The sequence below is a fragment of the Salmo salar genome, chromosome 10, assembly GCF_965601325.2.
Source record: "Salmo salar chromosome 10, fSalSal1, whole genome shotgun sequence".
NCBI lineage: Eukaryota > Metazoa > Chordata > Actinopteri > Salmoniformes > Salmonidae > Salmo > Salmo salar.
In genome coordinates this window covers 51,296,535-51,315,850 of record NC_138300.1, presented here as the reverse complement: position 1 = coordinate 51,315,850, position 19,316 = coordinate 51,296,535, and the positions used below count along the sequence as shown (strand labels likewise).

General features: G+C 44.8%; 1 protein-coding gene across 1 annotated transcript; it reads right to left on the bottom strand.

Annotated features, from left to right (window-relative positions):
- Positions 1 to 5,381: 5,381 nt before the first annotated feature.
- On the bottom strand, positions 5,382 to 18,551 carry LOC106590829 (complement factor H-related protein 1). The gene is made up of 7 exons (XM_045687891.2): positions 18,396 to 18,551; positions 12,776 to 12,967; positions 12,271 to 12,456; positions 11,502 to 11,675; positions 11,165 to 11,368; positions 6,570 to 6,609; positions 5,382 to 6,021 (listed from the first exon to the last, which is right to left on the bottom strand). Exons 1-6 carry the CDS (start codon positions 18,508 to 18,510, stop codon positions 6,590 to 6,592), a joined length of 891 nt encoding a protein of 296 aa, XP_045543847.1. The 5' UTR covers positions 18,511 to 18,551; the 3' UTR covers positions 5,382 to 6,021; positions 6,570 to 6,589.
- Between the last annotated feature and the right edge of the window lie 765 nt (positions 18,552 to 19,316).

Sequence of the window (19,316 nt, the reverse complement as noted above, 5' to 3'; positions counted from 1 at the left end):
GCATTTCGTGACAAAAAAGTTCAAAATGTTCCTTTACCGTACTTAGAAGCATGTCAAACGCTGTTTAAAATCAGGCCCTTATTATCTCCCCTGGCTAGTCAGAGATCACAGGAGGGCTTTGAAAGGGAATTGATCCCAACAATCCACCATGATCTGTGAATGGGAGTGAGCATGGGCATAGCATAGGGATGTGAGCGAGTGATTGGATATGAATCAGGCAAATGTTGTTTCAGAGATATAATTAACTCAGGTATGCCATCTCTCCAATCCAGATCCCACTAGGACACGTCTTGTAGGATGAAAGGCTATTAAGGGTGTAGTAAGACTGGCATTCATAATGAACTGATTCTCTGTTTCTGTAACATTCTCTGGTACGGCCCATCGTGTCTCCGTTAATGAGATGTGGAGGTGGTCCATAGAAATCCTTGGGCTCTAGGAAGACATGAGTGAGGTCATAGATGTACTGGTGATGAAATGTACCCAGCTGCTTTCATTCCCAGCAAGAATAGCAAACTGTCCAGAAAACTTTCCTACCCTTTCCAAAATGCTTTATTTTGCTTAATTTTGTGTGTGAGTTGGAAATAATTGTAAATCTACTTTAAACAATAAATAACTTGGTTGTGTTGCATTATTTTCCCAATGTGTTAGATCAATACAATTTACCATAACAAATTGGAAAGGTGTGACTCCACTGTCCATTGGTTGAGCAGACAACCTCTGGTTCCCCATTCAGAACGTGTCTGGGTTGCTGCACTCAAACTGTAGCCTGTGTCCATACTTCATGGTGCTGTTGTTTTGGAGAACTCCTAACACATTCACATTATTAATCATCAGAGTTGTGGAATTAAGTCACATGACTTGGACTCGAGTTTAACTTGAGTCACACATTTGATGACTTGATACCCCACTTAAAGGAAAATAAAATTACTTGAGACTTGATTTGGACTTGGAGCCTCAAGACTCGTGTTTGACTTGAAATTATCTGGTCAGGTTTTATAATATTTTGTCACTTACTTTGTGTCACAGAGTCTACGTGGGTTACTCTACTACACGCAGCCAGAGACAGTAGCCTTAGCATCGTCCTTGCAAAATAACCTGCAACAGATTAGCTAGTGAAACGCACACTCGGCAATCTGATTGGATAAGCAAACTGTCAATCAACATATGTGGGGTGATTTAGCGAACAGATCGCTGATATGCTGTACAGATATTGGATCAGGTGCAGTGCAAACGTCAAATTGCAGGGAGAGAGGATTGCCATAACTGAATATGCAGCTCCAAAAATGGTTTGGTGATCAAGAATATTAACTGTTACATTGCAAGCTCACCAGCAATGGGGACTTGATTACTAGCATAGGCCTACTGGTCTTTTGGTATGTAACAATTGCTTGAAATGCTAATTTTACCTGTGAAGCTTGCATTTTTAATTTGTTGTGAAAATGAATTATTACTGTTGCGAGGCTCTTCACATCCGCTCTCAAAACTCCCGCCAGTGGAGTGTGTTTTTTTTCTCTTGTTGAAATGTTTACTGTTGCGTTCACATGTTTAAATGAGCGGCTAGATGTTCTTTACCATTTGGCCATAAGATTAGCCACCAATGCTCCTTATAGGACACATCACTGCACTCTATACTCCTCTGTTAACTGGTCATCTCTGTATACCCGTCGCAAGACCCACTGGTTGATGCTGTTGTCAAATTCAACATGAGTATGACATCACGGCATTTACAGTATACTTAATTTTTTCACATACTCAAACGGCCTACTATTTAGGAGGCAAGTATGAATATTCGGACACCGCCACTCTGTATCCCAAAGTTAATGTTTGTCTACTGAGTTCCAGCCACGAGGGAGCACTGAAGAGAACCAAAATACTGGAATACTACAATATATAGAAATAACTGCTCGGCCTCCAACCACAAAGCGCTACAGAGGGTTGTGCGTACGGCCCAGTACATCTAAGCTTCCTGCCATCCAGGAACTCTATACCAGGCGGTGTCAGAGGAAGGCCCTAAAAATTGCCATGGACTCCAGCCATCCTAGTCACTGAATGTTTTCTCTACTACCGTACACCACTGGGTACCTGGAGAGCGAAGTCTTGGTCCAAAAGGCTTCTTAACAACTTCTACCCCCAAACCGTAAGACTGCTGAACAGCTAATCAACCCCTATTATTAGCATTGACCCTTCCTTTCTACGCTGTTTATAACTATTTATAACTAACTATTTATAACTCACTGTTTATTATCTATTTAGAGTCACTTTACCCCTACCTACATGTACATATTGCCTGAATAACCTTGACTAACATGTACCCGCGCACATTGACTCGGTACCGGTACCCCCTGTATATAGCCTCCACATTGACCCCGGTACCGGTACCCCCTGTATATAGCCTCCACATTGACCCGGTACCCCCTGTATATAGCCTCCACATTGACCCGGTACCCCCTGTATATAGCCTCCACATTGACCCCGGTACCGGTACCCCCTGTATATAGCCTCCACATTGACCCCGGTACCCCCTGTATATAGCCTCTACATTGACTCGGTACCGGTACCCCCTGTATATAGCCTCCACATTGACTCGGTACCGGTACCCCCTGTATATAGCCTCCACATTGACTCGGTACCGGTACCCCCTGTATATAGCCTCCACATTGACTCGGTACCGGTACCCCCTGTATATAGCCTCCACATTGACTCGGTACCGGTACCCCCTGTATATATCCTCCACATTGACTCGGTACCGGTACCCCCTGTATATAGCCTCCACCTTGACCCCGGTACCGGTACCCCCTGTATATAGCCTCCACATTGACCCCGGTACCCCCTGTATATAGCCTCCACATTGACTCGGTACCGGTACCACCTGTATATAGCCTCCACATTGACTCGGTACCGGTACACCCTGTATATAGCCTCCACATTGACCCCGGTACCCCCTGTATATAGCCTCCACATTGACCCCGGTACCCCCTGTATATAGCCTCCACATTGACTCGGTACCGGTACCACCTGTATATAGCCTCCACATTGACTCGGTAACGGTACACCCTGTATATAGCCTCCACATTGACCCCGGTACGGGTACCCCATGTATATAGCCTCCACATTGACCCCGGTACCCCCTGTATATAGCCTCCACATTGACCCCGGTACCCCCTGTATATAGCCTCCACATTGACTCGGTACCGGTACCCCCTGTATATAGCCTCCACATTGACTCGGTACCGGTACCCCCTGTATATAGCCTCCACATTGACTCGGTACCGGTACCCCCTGTATATAGCCTGGTTATTGTTATTTTATTGGTGCTCTTTTTTATTTTATTTTAATTTCGTTTTTTTAGTAAATATTTTCTTAACTCTTATTTTTCTTCAAACTGTATTGTTGGTTAAGGGCTTGTAAGTAAGCATTTCATTTTCATGTAGTATTTGGCGCATGTAACAAACAACATTTGATTTGACACAGAAAATATCGTACAGTTGTTGTTAAAATGCTCAATGTAGGAAATGTGTTGGTTCAGTGTATTTTTAATTGTGCAAAACAACTCATTTTTATGATTTTAATTTGAAGTATGTTGAAATATATCCACGATACTTGGCCTATTATATTATATTATACTGTATTTTACTATACTATACTTGGTCTTCCATTAGTGTTGCAAATATTGTTTTTTCGACATAATATTGAGGCATAATGTATCTACAATATTTTGATGTGCACACTGTAGGTTTAGCGATAGAAAGACATTGAGGGCTACAGTGTCACGACTTTCGCCGAAGTCGGCTCCTCTCCTTGTTCGGGCGGCGTTCGGCGGTCGACATCACCGGCTTTCTAGCCATCGCCGCTCCATTTTTCATGTATCCATTTGTTTTGTCTTGTTCCCTGCACACCTGGTTTTCATTCCCCAATCAATCTACATGTATTGGTTCCTCTGTTCCCCATCATGTCTTTGTGTAAGATTGTTGTGTTACATGTGTATTGTTGACGCGCCAGACTGGCTTGTTTTTTTTCTGTTATTTTGTCACGAAGATGTTTATTGTTAAACAAAATTCTTGTGACTGTTTTGCGCATTTTGCACTTTTGCCTAAATAAAGTGTGCGCCTGTTCACACATCTCTGCTCTCCTGCACCTGACTTCGCTACCAGTACGCACACATTCTGACATACAGTTATCAAATGGTTTAATGCTGATAGGCTCCATTGAAACATTTGTACCATCATTATTGAATCATAAAAGATGTTTAACAACAAATATTGTACTTACATAAGCCTTACATAAATCTGGTCAACTGTCTATGGTTATGGCTTTGTTTGTTGCAGTAAGCCAATATCACTGTTTCCCATAAAGCCATGTTTTCCAGGGGCAACAGGGGGGGGGGGGGCAAAACAAAATGCTACACCTTGGGAGCATGCCAGGGTTTCTCCAATATTAGCCTATCAACTAAACAAAACATTCATAACATGACCATAGAAAGCTTTTATTTTCTATGGTAGAGTAGGTCAGGGCGTGACAGGGGCTTTTGTTTAGTTTACATTTTCTATGTTGTGTGGTTCTAGTTTCTGTTTTTCTATGGTTTTTTTTTCTTGGGATGACATCCAATTAGAGGCAGCTGGTCATCGTTGTCTCTAATTGGGGATCATATTTAAGTAGTTGTTTTTCCCACCTGGGTTTGTGGGAGATTATTTTGAGTTAGTGTATGTTGCACCTCTTCGTCACGATTTGTTTTGTTTATTAGTTTATTTATATGCCTTGCATAGTTTCACAGTGATAATAAAATGTGGAACGATACACACACTGCGCCTTGGTCTCCTTCGTACAACGAACGTGACAAATGTTTTCTTGCATATAATAATTGAAGGTCAAAATTCCTGCCTTAATGTTCAGGAATACATGGCAAGGAACACCTCAGGGACATTTTAATAGATATTGTCTGGCTGCTTCAATATCCTAGAAAATACTTGATGATAAAATTCCCAGATGAACGAAATAGTAAATGAGAACCAGATATACTTTATTTAATGTTGTACAATCAATTATGCATGGATACGTTTGTCCAACAAGACAGTTGCCATCACGTCCAGTAAGCTGAGATCACCAGAGGCAAGAAGAAAAGCAAATGCATAAAAAAAACATGACCAACTGAGGCATTACTTATGCTGTCCTGAGACACTAGAGAAGATCTACTGTTCACCTGAGAAAGCAGCTATAGGTGGATGATGAGACAAAACTGATTTACAAGAACGATCAATGACAACAGTGATACTGATCTGAGAAATGGTTTCAGTCAGCTTTAATGTGTATTTGTTAGGATAACATTGGTAAATCATCTTATTCTGTTGTACTATAGCCTTGTAAAGTCTCATGGAGACAACGTGTCATCTCTTTTCCACAACTTTATTGTCTTCCTTGATGAGGTCAATCACAATCATAACATCAGTTGTTCATTTATATTAAACCTTCAGATAATGAATCACACAGCTGGAAGATACAGGAGGATATTTCCACATTATACAGCGTGTTGGTCTAATCCTGAATAATGATTGGTTAAAACCACATTCCAGTCAGTGTCTATTCCACAAGCTACCACCAGCTAAATCTATGATGTTAAAATGCCCATTTACTGTTCTATCTGACTGCGCAAGCCACTGTCTTATCAGCCCAGCCAGGCAATTTATAAACTTGATGTGATTGTGTGAACATCCTATCTCTTTGTACTAATATAACAAATGTACCATTTTAGTCTAGCTTTAGATAGCTGTACTGTTATTATAGTGAAGCTGAGACTGATATGATTTGGAAGATACTGTTATTTTGTTACAACGGTGATACAATGTCAAATGTTGAAAAAGACACTACATGTATTCCATTACTGGATGGCTCACATTTTTTCTAAACCTAAATTAAACAAGCGACAAAGAAACCACAAAATCAAATAGATCTTCTCCTTGCATATAAAGGCGGCTTTGTAAGGATTCTTGCATTTGACGGAGGGAACATCATGACTCTGTAGGATATCTGTAGGAATTAAATCACATGGCAGGATACTATAGATCAGTCTGTGGAGTAATACTGCTGATCACTACTACTATAGATCAGAGTCTGTGGAGTAATACTGCTGATCACTACCACTATAGATCAGAGTCTGTGGAGTAATACTTCTGATCACTACTACTATAGAAGAGAGTAGACAGTGTTTAACCATGTGACCTTTCACTGTGTGTTAATGATTAGAGAAATTACTCCTGCTTGATGTGATGTTATGCTCCAACATGTTTCTGTTACGCTTCACTGATAAGCCATCACATACTGTTCATAATATTGATTATAATACTGTTGATAACACTGTTGATAACACTGTTGATCACACTGTTTATAATACTGTTCATTGTACTGTTTATAATACTGTTTATAATACTGTTAATAGTGCTGTTAATAGTACTGTTTATAGTACTGTGTATAATACTGTGTATAATACTTGACTTCAGGAACTTGCTCTGCCTTCACTATGTCGACAGGTTTGTGTGATTATAAGACATGCCATTCTTCTTGTTAATTTAACTTACCCATTATGTTCATCATCTACCTATGAATAAAGATGGCTACCTAAAAAGCAAAGAACAAATTATTTTGTTTTTACAGTCAGAAGGTTACACATAGTGGCCTCATTGAATATTATCAAACAGGTGGATTGATTTTCATAAAAAAAGGTTTAAATAAAAATGAGAATACTATCCATTTCTATTGTATTAATCTACAGTCGATAGCTCGCAGGGCATTCTGGACTTATGTATTCCATATATTAGATGATGTTAACCTGTTAATGTTGAGAGAATGTGTCACGTCCTGACCCGTAATAGGGGTTAGTTGTTATTGTAGTTTGGTCAGGACGTGGCAGAGGGTATTTGTTTTATGTGGTTCGGGGTGGTGGTTTGTATAGTAGGGTATTTGATTTATGTATTCCGGGGTTTTTTGAGCACTGTTCTATGTTAGTGTATTTCCATATTCTGTCTAGTCTTTTGTATTTCTATGTTTAGTTAATTGGGTTTGGACTCTCAATTGGAGGCAGGTGTTTTCTAGTTGCCTCTGATTGAGAGTCCTATATATAGGTATGTGTTTGTTTAGTACTTTGTGGGAGATAGTTTCTTGTTTTGCTGTTTGTACCTGACAAGACTGTCTAGTTCTTTTGTGTTTGTTGTATACGTGTTTATTTTGGTTTTTCCTTCTTTGTCCTTAATAAAGAAGATGAGTGTACATATACCCGCTGTGTTTTGGTCTCATCCCTACGACAACCGAGACAGAATCTCCCACCAACCAAGGACCAAGCAGCGGTGGAAGGAGCAACGGGTGGACTGTCGGGAGCAGCACATGGGGTGGAGAAAACAGCGCGCTCGGGAGGTAATGGCATCCTGGTCGCTGGAGGTATTAGAGGCAAGGATTGACTGGACGTGGGAACAACTACTGGACCATTGTGACAGCCTGCCTGGGAAGCAGGTAAAGGTGGAGAGGCCGCCCCAATAATTGTTTTGGGGGGGGGGGGCACACGGGGTGTTTGGCTGGGCAAGGATTAAGCCCCAAGCCAAGTCCCCATGCTTTTGTTGAGCAACCTTTGACTGGACAGGTCCCGTGCTTCGGGTTATTGTGTACTGTGGAGAGGCCAAGTGTTTTTAGGCCGGTGTGCGCAGTGCCAGTTCCCCGCATTTGCCAGGGGGAATTGGGTACCCAGCCAGTATGGGCGGTGCCAGTCCTGCGCTCGAGACCGCCAGTGAGCCTCTACGGTTCACTGGCATCAGCCCAGTCCAGTACGTCCTGTTCCCGCTCCTCGCACTAGCCTTGAAGTGCGTGCCGCCAGTCTGATACCTCCAGTACCAGCCCCATGCACTAGGCTTCCAGTACATCAGCCCAGTCCAGTAAGTCTTGTTCCCGCTCCTCGCACTAGCCTTGAAGTGCGTGTCTCCAGTCTGATACCTCCAGTACCAGCACCACGCATCAGGCTTCCAGTCCAACTCGGCCGGCTCCTGCTCCGCGCACTAGCCCTGAGGTGCGTGTCCCCAGTCTGGTACCTCCACTACCAGCCCCACGCATCAGGCTTCCAGTGCGTCAGCCCAGTCCCGAGCTTCCGGCAACAGTGCCTCGTCCAGAGTGTCCGGAGACGGTGCCTCGTCCAGAGTGTCCGGGAGACGGTGCCTCGTCCAGAGTGTCCGGGAGACGGTGCCTCGTCCAGAGTGTCCGGGAGACGGTGCCTCGTCCAGAGTGTCCGGGAGACGGTGCCTCGTCCAGAGTGGCCGGGAGACGGTGCCTCGTCCAGAGTGGCCGGGAGACGGTGCCTCGTCCAGAGTGGCCGGGAGACGGTGCCTCGTCCAGAGTGGCCGGGAGACGGTGCCTCGTCCAGAGTGGCCGGGAGACGGTGCCTCGTCCAGAGTGTCCGGGAGACGGTGCCTCGTCCAGAGTGTCCGGGAGACGGTGCCTCGTCCAGAGTGTCCGGGAGACGGTGCCTCGTCCAGAGTGTCCGGGAGACGGTGCCTCGTCCAGAGTGTCCGGGAGACGGTGCCTCGTCCAGAGTGTCCGGGAGACGGTGCCTCGTCCAGAGTGTCCGGGAGACGGTGCCTCGTCCAGAGTGTCCGGGAGACGGTGCCTCGTCCAGAGTGTCCGGGAGACGGTGCCTCGTCCAGAGTGTCCGGGAGACGGTGCCTCGTCCAGAGTGTCCGGGAGACGGTGCCTCGTCCAGAGTGTCCGGGAGACGGTGCCTCGTCCAGAGTGTCCGGGAGACGGTGCCTCGTCCAGAGTGTCCGGGAGACGGTGCCTCGTCCAGAGTGTCCGGGAGACGGTGCCTCGTCCAGAGTGTCCGGGAGACGGTGCCTCGTCCAGAGTGTCCGGGAGACGGTGCCTCGTCCAGAGTGTCCGGGAGACGGTGCCTCGTCCAGAGTGTCCGGGAGACGGTGCCTCGTCCAGAGTGTCCGGGAGACGGTGCCTCGTCCAGAGTGTCCGGGAGACGGTGCCTCGTCCAGAGTGTCCGGGAGACGGTGCCTCGTCCAGAGTGTCCGGGAGACGGTGCCTCGTCCAGAGTGTCCGGGAGACTGAATGGAGCTTCCAAGAGAGACGGCCCACAGTCCTGATCATTCAGTGGGGGTGGTTGGGTCAGGTAGGGGATTAAGGCCTGAGCCTAAGCCACCTCCACTATAGGAGGTTTGGGGAGGGGGGGTGTAGCACAGGAGCCGTCGTTGACGGCAGCCACACTCCCTTCCCTCCCTTTAGTTAGGGGTTTATTTTTTTAGGTGCATACGGGGTACTGTCACGTCCTGACCAGTAATAGGGGTTAGTTGTTATTGTAGTTTGGTCAGGACGTGGCAGAGGGTATTTGTTTTATGTGGTTCGGGGTGGTGGTTTGTATAGTAGGGTATTTGATTTATGTATTCCGTTTTTTTTGGGGCACTGTTCTATGTTAGTGTATTTCTATGTTCTGTCTAGTCTTTTGTATTTCTATGTTTAGTTAATTGGGGTTGGACTCTCAATTGGAGGCAGGTGTTTTCTAGTTGCCTCTGATTGAGAGTCCTATATATAGGTATGTGTTTGTTTAGTACTTTGTGGGAGATAGTTTCTTGTTTTGCTGTTTGTACCTGACAAGACTGTCTAGTTCTTTTGTGTTTGTTGTATACGTGTTTATTTTGGTTTTTCCTTCTTTGTCCTTAATAAAGAAGATGAGTGTACATATACCCGCTGTGTTTTGGTCTCATCCCTACGACAACCGAGACAGAATCTCCCACCAACCAAGGACCAAGCAGCGGTGGAAGGAGCAACGGGTGGACTGTCGGGAGCAGCACATGGGGTGGAGAAAACAGCGCGCTCGGGAGGTAATGGCATCCTGGTCGCTGGAGGTATTAGAGGCAAGGATTGACTGGACGTGGGAACAACTACTGGACCATTGTGACAGCCTGCCTGGGAAGCAGGTAAAGGTGGAGAGGCCGCCCCAATAATTGTTTTGGGGGGGGGGGGGCACACGGGGTGTTTGGCTGGGCAAGGATTAAGCCCCAAGCCAAGTCCCCATGCTTTTGTTGAGCAACCTTTGACTGGACAGGTCCCGTGCTTCGGGTTATTGTGTACTGTGGAGAGGCCAAGTGTTTTTAGGCCGGTGTGCGCAGTGCCAGTTCCCCGCATTTGCCAGGGGGAATTGGGTACCCAGCCAGTATGGGCGGTGCCAGTCCTGCGCTCGAGACCGCCAGTGAGCCTCTACGGTTCAGTGCATCAGCCCAGTCCAGTACGTCCTGTTCCCGCTCCTCGCACTAGCCTTGAAGTGCGTGCCGCCAGTCTGATACCTCCAGTACCAGCCCCATGCACTAGGCTTCCAGTACATCAGCCCAGTCCAGTAAGTCTTGTTCCCGCTCCTCGCACTAGCCTTGAAGTGCGTGTCTCCAGTCTGATACCTCCAGTACCAGCACCACGCATCAGGCTTCCAGTCCAACTCGGCCGGCTCCTGCTCCGCGCACTAGCCCTGAGGTGCGTGTCCCCAGTCTGGTACCTCCACTACCAGCCCCACGCATCAGGCTTCCAGTGCGTCAGCCCAGTCCCGAGCTTCCGGCAACAGAATGGAGCTTCCAAGAGAGACTGCCCACAGTCCTGATCATTCAGTGGGGGTGGTTGGGTCAGGTAGGGGATTAAGGCCTGAGCCTAAGCCACCTCCACTATAGGAGGTTTGGGGAGGGGGGGTGTAGCACAGGAGCCGTCGTTGACGGCAGCCACACTCCCTTCCCTCCCTTTAGTTAGGGGTTTATTTTTTTAGGTGCATACGGGGTACTGTCACGTCCTGACCAGTAATAGGGGTTAGTTGTTATTGTAGTTTGGTCAGGACGTGGCAGAGGGTATTTGTTTTATGTGGTTCGGGGTGGTGGTTTGTATAGTAGGGTATTTGATTTATGTATTCCGTTTTTTTTGGGGCACTGTTCTATGTTAGTGTATTTCTATGTTCTGTCTAGTCTTTTGTATTTCTATGTTTAGTTAATTGGGGTTGGACTCTCAATTGGAGGCAGGTGTTTTCTAGTTGCCTCTGATTGAGAGTCCTATATATAGGTATGTGTTTGTTTAGTTTTGGTCTCATCCCTACGACAACCGTGACAGAATGACTATCTTACACTGATGGGTGTTCCTTTACATGACATGAACTTACATATAGGTTTGTGGTCTTCATACTGCATCTCTCCATCATCACACTTCACCTCAATTTCTACTATATTCCATACAAAAAGTCTGTATATATGGTAATATCCCTCTTTGCACTGAAGAGTCTTTTTTTCATTGTGCGTAGTATAATCTTTCTTGGATAAATTCTGTAGATTGTACTCTGCATCAAAAGTGGAAATCTCACAAGGCCCTGATGGAAATGAAACCCAGTAATTATTTTATTCCCTTAGTGTACAGTACATATTCATACATTTATATACTCACATACACTTGACATGTAGATATGACACCATTTTCAGACCAGTTGAAAATAATGTACTTACGTAAACACTTTGGAGGGCTCGGCCATTTTCCATTCTGACATCTGATGCTGCCTGTGAAACTCAGTGTATACTGTCTGCTGCATTGGTAGTACAGCTCTGTAATAACACCTTTATCATCTCTCTTTTCCTTGATGAAATCTCCATTTTCAATGCTAGGGGGATCAGGACAGCTTGCTAGATTAAACAGGGAATAGATAGAAATCATAATATAATACCATGAAAATACATTACAATGATACAGTACCAGGATAATACAATACCATGAAAATACAGTACCATGATAATACATTGTCAAGATTTTACAGTACCATGATAATACAGGACCATGATAATACAATACCATGATAATACAATACTATGATAATACAGTACCATGATACAGCACCATAATACACTATCACGATAATACAATAACAATTTGTGATATATACTGTAAATATGCACTGAAATTCATCCATGATCATATCTAGGAAAACTACACTATATTGCATTATAGCAAAAAACAACAGCAACTACCTCAAAGTGGACACATTGGAGACATATTGAGAAACTATAAATCAGAGATGGAATTTTCTGTAAAACCAAGCAATGCCTAAACAAGTGTCCCTGATTGTATGAGAGGAGAATAATGGTGTTATGTGATACAGAATTTTTCATCTCATTGAATATTTAAATAAATAAAAAATTCCTGTTTGAATAGGTGCTGTTCATAGTAGAGTAACTCTATACTGAATTACTGCATCAGTTTCAAACAGTTATCAATACTTACGTTTGCATGTTGGTGGTGGAGTTGTCCAATTCCCATTTTCACAAGTAAGTTTTTTAAGTCCCTCTATTTCAAAGGACTTGCGACATTCATAATTCACTTCAAATCCCTCTATATATTTATTTTGATATGGGATTTCAACAATTGCATTTTCAACTTTAGGTGGAGGATCACATATAATGCCTTGCGCTTCAAGAGAAGAAAATATTGATGAAATATTATTGTGTAGAAAACATACACACAGTACATACACAGAACTACTACCTATGTAATTACATAATATCAAATGGGCTTCTGGGGCCTTTTCTCCAAACTATTCAAACATATAGTAAATATACAGCAAGGATGACTGGCCACTGCAGACAATTAAAATCAAGTGAAAAAATCTAGAGAGACAGAGCATTGGGATTGAGTTTCAGACAAATCTAGCCAAGTCAGAGGGAAATGCATTCCACTGTTCTTGATCTACTTTGTAAAGAGGTAATATCTAGAGGATCTGTTTTCTTACCAATACACTCTAATATTCCAGACCATGTTCCCTCAGTACATGTGGCTTCACCCCACCAACCCCCGGTAGAGGGTTTGAACCCTACATTGCAGGAATAGTATATCTTCCTTTTCCTGGGATCAACATTCCTCTCATTTGACTGAACTATGAATCCATTCATCACAGGTGGGTTGATACATGCTCCCTCTATTTCTGGGGGAAACAAGGACATGAAACATTATAGAACACAATGTGACACATTCATGGTTTTAAATCCAGTTCTACAGCTGTAACGCTGAGTTCCTGCAAATTGACCCTGCTGCCAGCGGTAGGGAGAACTCACAAGAGGGTCACGTGGATCACCACATGTTATCACTACAATGACAGAGATGTTTAGTGTTAGCATGAATCATACCGTAACTGTCTAGGTATCCCCCTTTCCTTTTTCTCTTGACCTGTACAATAATACACAGTGATTCAACTATGTATACTGTAAACCAATACACTCTCAATATATCATACTACAATATACTCTCCAGTATGAACATACGTTCACAATCTGTAGAAGATGACCACATTCCGTCCTCTTGGCATGTTATCAACACTCAGTTCCAAACTGCCTCTGGAAGCAATGTCAGCACAATAACTTTTCGTCCGGAGCTTCATGAAATGGGTTTCCTTGACCGAGCAGCCTAAGATCACCATGTACCGCCATTGGACTCTGGAGCAGTGGAAATGCGTTCTCTGGAGTCATGAATCACGTTTCACCATCTGGTAGTCTGAAGGACGTATCTAGGTTTGGCGGATTCCAGGATAACACAACCTGCCCCAATACATAGCGGCAACTTTAAAGTTTGGTGGAGGAACAATAATGGTTTGGGGCTGTTTTTCATGGTTTGGGCTAGGTCCCTTTTGTTCCAGTGAAGGGAAAAATTAATGCTACAGCATACAATTACATTCTAGACGATTCTGTGCTTCCAAATTTGTGGCAACAGTTTGGGGTAGGCCCATTCCTGTTTCAGCATGATAGCGAAATGTCGGTATAAGGACAGAGTGGAGTCGCAAATCAATGGCTCAGACATGAGACATATGTGGCTGGGTCTACAGACAATCACGGACTACAAAAAGAAAACCAGCCACTTCACGGACACCAACGTCTTGCTTCCAGACAAACTAAACTCCTTCTTTGTTCGCTTGAGGGTAATACAGTGCCACCGACGCGGCCTACTCCCAAGGACTGTGTGTTCTTCTTCTCCATGGCCGACGTGAGTAAGACATTTTAAATGAGTTATCCCTTGCAAGGCTGCTGGCTCAGACGGTATCCCTAGCAGCGTCCTCAGAGCATGCACAGACCAACTGGCTGATGTGTTTACAGACATATTCAATCTCTCCCTATCTCAGTCTGCTGTTCCAACATGCTTCAAGAAGGCCACTATTGATCCTTTACCCAAGAAGGCAAAGGTAACTGAGCTAAATGACTATCGCCCCGTAGCATTTACTCATGTCAACATGAAGTGCTTTGAGAGACTAGTCAAGGATCATATCACCTCCACCTTACCTGTCACCTTACTGCCCCAATAGGTCCACAGAAGATGCAATCGCCATCACACTGCACACTGCCCTATCCCATCTGAACAAGAGGAATGCCTATGTAAGAATGCTGTTCATTGGCTACAGCTCAGCATTCAACACCATAGTACCCTCCAAGCTCATCATTAGGCTTGAGGCCCTGGGTCTCAACCTGCCCTGTGCAACTGGGTCCTGGACTACCTGATGGTTCGCCCCCAGGTGATGAAGGTAGGAAACAACATCTACACTTCGCTGATCCACTGGAGCCCCATAAGGGTGTGTGCTCAGCCCCATCCTGTACTCCCTGTTCACCCGTGACTGTGTGACCATGCACGCCTCCAACTTGATCATCATGTTTGCAGACAACATAACAGTAGTAAGCTTGATCACCAACAACGACGAGACAGCCTATAGGGAGGAGGTGTGGGCACTGGGAGTATGGTGTCAGGAAAACAACCTTTCACTCAAAGTCAACAAAACAAAGGAGATGATTGTGGACTTCAGGAAACAGCAGAGGGAGCATCCCCCCTGTCCACATCGAAGGGACAGCAGTGGAGAAGATGGAAAGTTTTAAGTTCCTCGGTGTACACATCACAGACAAACTGAAATGGTCCACCCACACAGAGAGTGTGGGGAAGAAGGCCCAGCAGCGCCTCTTCAACCTCAGGATGCTGAAGAAATTTGGCTTGTCACATAAAACCCTCACAAACTGTTACAGATGCACAATTGAGAGCATCCTTTTGGGCTGTATCACCGCATGGTACAGCAACTGTACCTCCCTCAAAAGCAGGGCTCTCCTGAGGGTGGTGCAGTCTGCACAACACATCACCGGGGACAAGCTACATGCCCTCCAAGACACCTACACCACCCGATGTCACAGGAAGGCCAAAAAGAACATCAAGGATAACATCCACCCGAGCCACTGCCTGTTCACCCCATTTACCATCCAGAAGGTGTGCATCAAAGCTAGGGCCGAGTGACTGAAAAATAGCTTATATCTCAAGGCCATCAGACTGTTATAAAGCCATCACTAACACAGAGAGGCTGCTGCCTGCATACAGACTTGAAATCATTTGCCACTCTAACAAGTGGATCACTAGTCACTTTATTAATGGCGCTTTAATAATGATGTTACATATCTTGCATTACTCATCCCGTCTGTATATACTGTTTTTATACCATCTATTGCATCTTGCTCGTTCATTGCTCATCCATATATTTATATGTACATATTCTTATTCCATCCCTTCACTGAAATTTGTGTGTATTAGGTATTTGTTGTGGAATTGTTCGATTACTTCTTAGATTTTGTTGCGCTGTCAGAACTAGAAACACAAGCATTTCACTACACTTGCAATAACATCTGCTAACCATGTTTATGCGACCAATAAAATGTGATTTGATTTGAAAAACACTGTGCACAAAGATAGGTCCATAAAGAATGGGTTTACCGAGATCGATATGGAAGAACTTGACTGGCCTGCACAGAGCCCTGACCTCAACCCCATCAAACCCCTTTGGGATGAATTGGAATGCCAAATGCGAACCAGGCCTAATCGCCCAACATCAGTGCCTGACCTCACTAATGCTCTTGTGGCTGAATGGAAGCAAGACCCTGTAGCTTTTTTCCAACATCTAGTGGAAAAACCTTCCCAGAAGAGTGGAGGCTGTTATAGCAGCAAAGGGGGGACCAACACCATATTAATATAAGGGCACAAGGCGAGACCCATATGCAGACACAGGAGGCAGATGGTTGAGCTCCGATATTTATTATAACCCAAGGGGTAGGCAACAGGCAGATCGGGTACAGGCGAGAGTTCATAAACCAGGTCAGAGTTCAAACAGTACAGGGTGTTAGACAGTCTCGAGATCAGGACAGGCAGGGGTACAGTAACCAGGTCTGACTCCAAACAGTACAAGGCGTTAGGCAGGCTCGAGGTCAGGGCAGGAAGAATGGTCAAGCAGGCGGGTTCGGTGTCAGTACAGGCAAGGGTCAAAACCAGGAGGACTAGGAAAAAACAGAGACTGGGGAAAAATAGGGGCTAGGAGATAAACGCTGGTTGATTTGGCAAACAAGACGAACTGGCACAGAGGAACAGAAAACACAGGTATAAATACACCGGGGATAATGAGTGACACCTGGAGGGGGTGGAGACAAGCACAAGGACAGGTGAAACAGATCAGGGCGTGACAATTAATGATTTTGGAGTGAGATGTTTGACGAGCAGTTGTCCATATACTTCTGGTTTCAAGCAGACCACCATAGTCTCTGTGCCCAACAAAGCCAAGGTAACCTGCCTAAATGACTACCGCATCGTAGCACTCACATCTGTAGCCATGAAATACTTTGAAAGGCTGATCATGGCTCACATGAACACCATCATCTCAGTAACCCTGGTCCCACTCCAATTCAAATACCACCCCAACAGATCAACAGATGACTGCCCTTTCCCACCTGGACAAAAGGAACACCTATGTGAGAATGCTGTTCATTGACTACAGCTCAGCGTTCAACACCATAGTGCCCTCCAAGCTCATCACTAAGCTAATGACCTTTGGACTGAATACCTCCCTCTGCAACTGGATCCTGGACTTCCGGAGAGGGGCCGCCCCCAGGTTGTAAGGGTAGGCAATAACACATCCGCCACACTGACCCTCAACACGGGGGCCCCTCAGGGGTGCGTGCTTAGTCCCCTCGTATTCCCTATTCACCCAAGACTGTGTGGCCACGCATAACTCCAACACCATCATTAAGTATGCCGACGACACATGGTGGTAGGCCTGATCACCGACGATGATGAGACGGCCTATAGGAAGGAGGTCAGCAATCTGGCAGTGTGGTGCCAGGACAACGCCCTCTACGTCAATGTGAGCAAGACAAACAAGCTTATTGTGAACAACAGGAGAAGGAGTGCCGAGCACGTCCCATTCACATCGATGGGACTGGAGTGGAGGTCAAGAGCTTCAAGTTCATTGGCGTCCACACCACTAAGAACCTATCATGGTCCAAACACAAAAAAAGTTGTGAGTAGGGCTCTGGAGGCTGAAAAGATTTGGCATGGGACCTCAGATCCTCAAAAACGTTAAACAGCAGCTCCATCGAGAGCATCCTGCCTGGTTTCATCACCACTTGGTATGGCAACTACTAGGCATCCGACCGCAAGGTGCTACAGAGGGTCGTACGTATGGCCTCGTACATCCCTGGAGCTTAGCTCCCTGACATCCAGGACCTCTATACCAGACGGTGTCAGAGGAAGGCCCTAAAAATTGTCAATGACTCCTGCCACCCAAGTCATAGACTGTTCTCTCTGCTACCGCACGGCAAGTGGTACTGGAGCGACATGTCTAGGACCAAAAGGCTCCTTTAACAGCTTCTACCCCCAAGCCATAAGACCACTGAACAGTTAATGAAATGGCTACAAAGACTATTTGCATTTACCCCCTTATTTTATTATTATTTAAACTGATTTATTTGCACTGACTCTCTTGCACAGGCTCGATGTAAACTCACTGGAATATAGCCACACACTCACACATATTACAATGACATTCCAACACACACACACACGGACACACACATATGCATATTTTCATCACACACACACATTCCTTCACACTGTTCATGTACGCTGCTGCTACTCTGTTTATTATCATAGTCACTTGACCCCTACCTTCAGTACATGTAAATATTACCTTCATTACCTCACCTACCCCGTACCCCTACACATTGACTCGGTATCGGCACCCCTTGTTTGTAGCCTCTTTATTGTTATTTTATTGTGTACTTATTTTTCCTTTAGTTTATTTAGCACATAACTCTGCATTGTTGGTTAAGGGCTCGTAAGTAAGCATTTCACGGTAAGGTCTAAGCCTGTTGTATTCGCCGCATGTGATAAATACAATTTGATTTGATTTTGTTGTGCAGCATTTGATAAAAGTAGCAAAGCAAACACATCAGTTATGGTAACCCACTTTGTATAGTCTAGTCAGAGTCTTACAGAGCAATTAGTGGATACTAACACAATGTGGGAACTAGAAGCATGTGAGAAAGTGAAGGAAAACACATCCTTACCAGTCTGAGCTGATGAAGCATCCACATTCAGCCATACCACCAGACACAGCAGAGTCAGAGATGATTTCATGTTGATCAAATGGTAGATGCAGTAAAAATGGAAGGAGTAGAACATAAATAGTGTCTATCCCAAAGTTAATGTTTGTCTACAGAGTTCCAGCGCTCAGGGAGCACTGAAGAGTGGGGGATTGATCCAAAATACTTGTATAATTAAAAATATTGATTTCAATCTATTGCAGTAGAATTACAGGCAATATCACAGAGTTCTTGTGAAAAGGCTCAATATAAAATAATTTGTTAATTCTGTTGCTATAGCCTTTGCTTTGTATTATAAAAGATTTCATTTTTGGTTGAATATAACCTCGTTTATTTTGCCACGTATATATGTGCGCCACATGAAAAATATAATGCTATAAATCCCTAGAAAAATAAAGATATTGCTCAGCAGCCGAAGGACCTCAGTGTCTGCCAGGATAGCTAACTACTACAGTATTTCAGCACAGCTGTGGAAAACAACCTACAGTTACAGGCCCAGGCAACTAGAGGGACTGGTCACACCTTAAAGGGAAATTTCACCCTGGCTCTGCCACAGCATATTGTCAGAACTACATGACCTGAAAGATACTCTGGTCTTCAGGCTACATCTAACCACCTGTAACCCCATGCTCGTTCTATATGACCACCTGTAACCCCAAGCTCGTACTATATGACCACCTGTAACCCCAAGCTTGTTCTATATTACCACCTGTAACCCCAAGCTTGTTCTGTATGACCACCTGTAACCCCAAGCTCGTTCTGTATGACCACCTGTAACCCCAAGCTTGTTCTGTATGACCACCTGTAACCCCAAGCTCGTTCTATATGACCACCTGTAACCCCAAGCTCGTTCGATACGACCACCTGTAACCCCAAGCTCGTTCG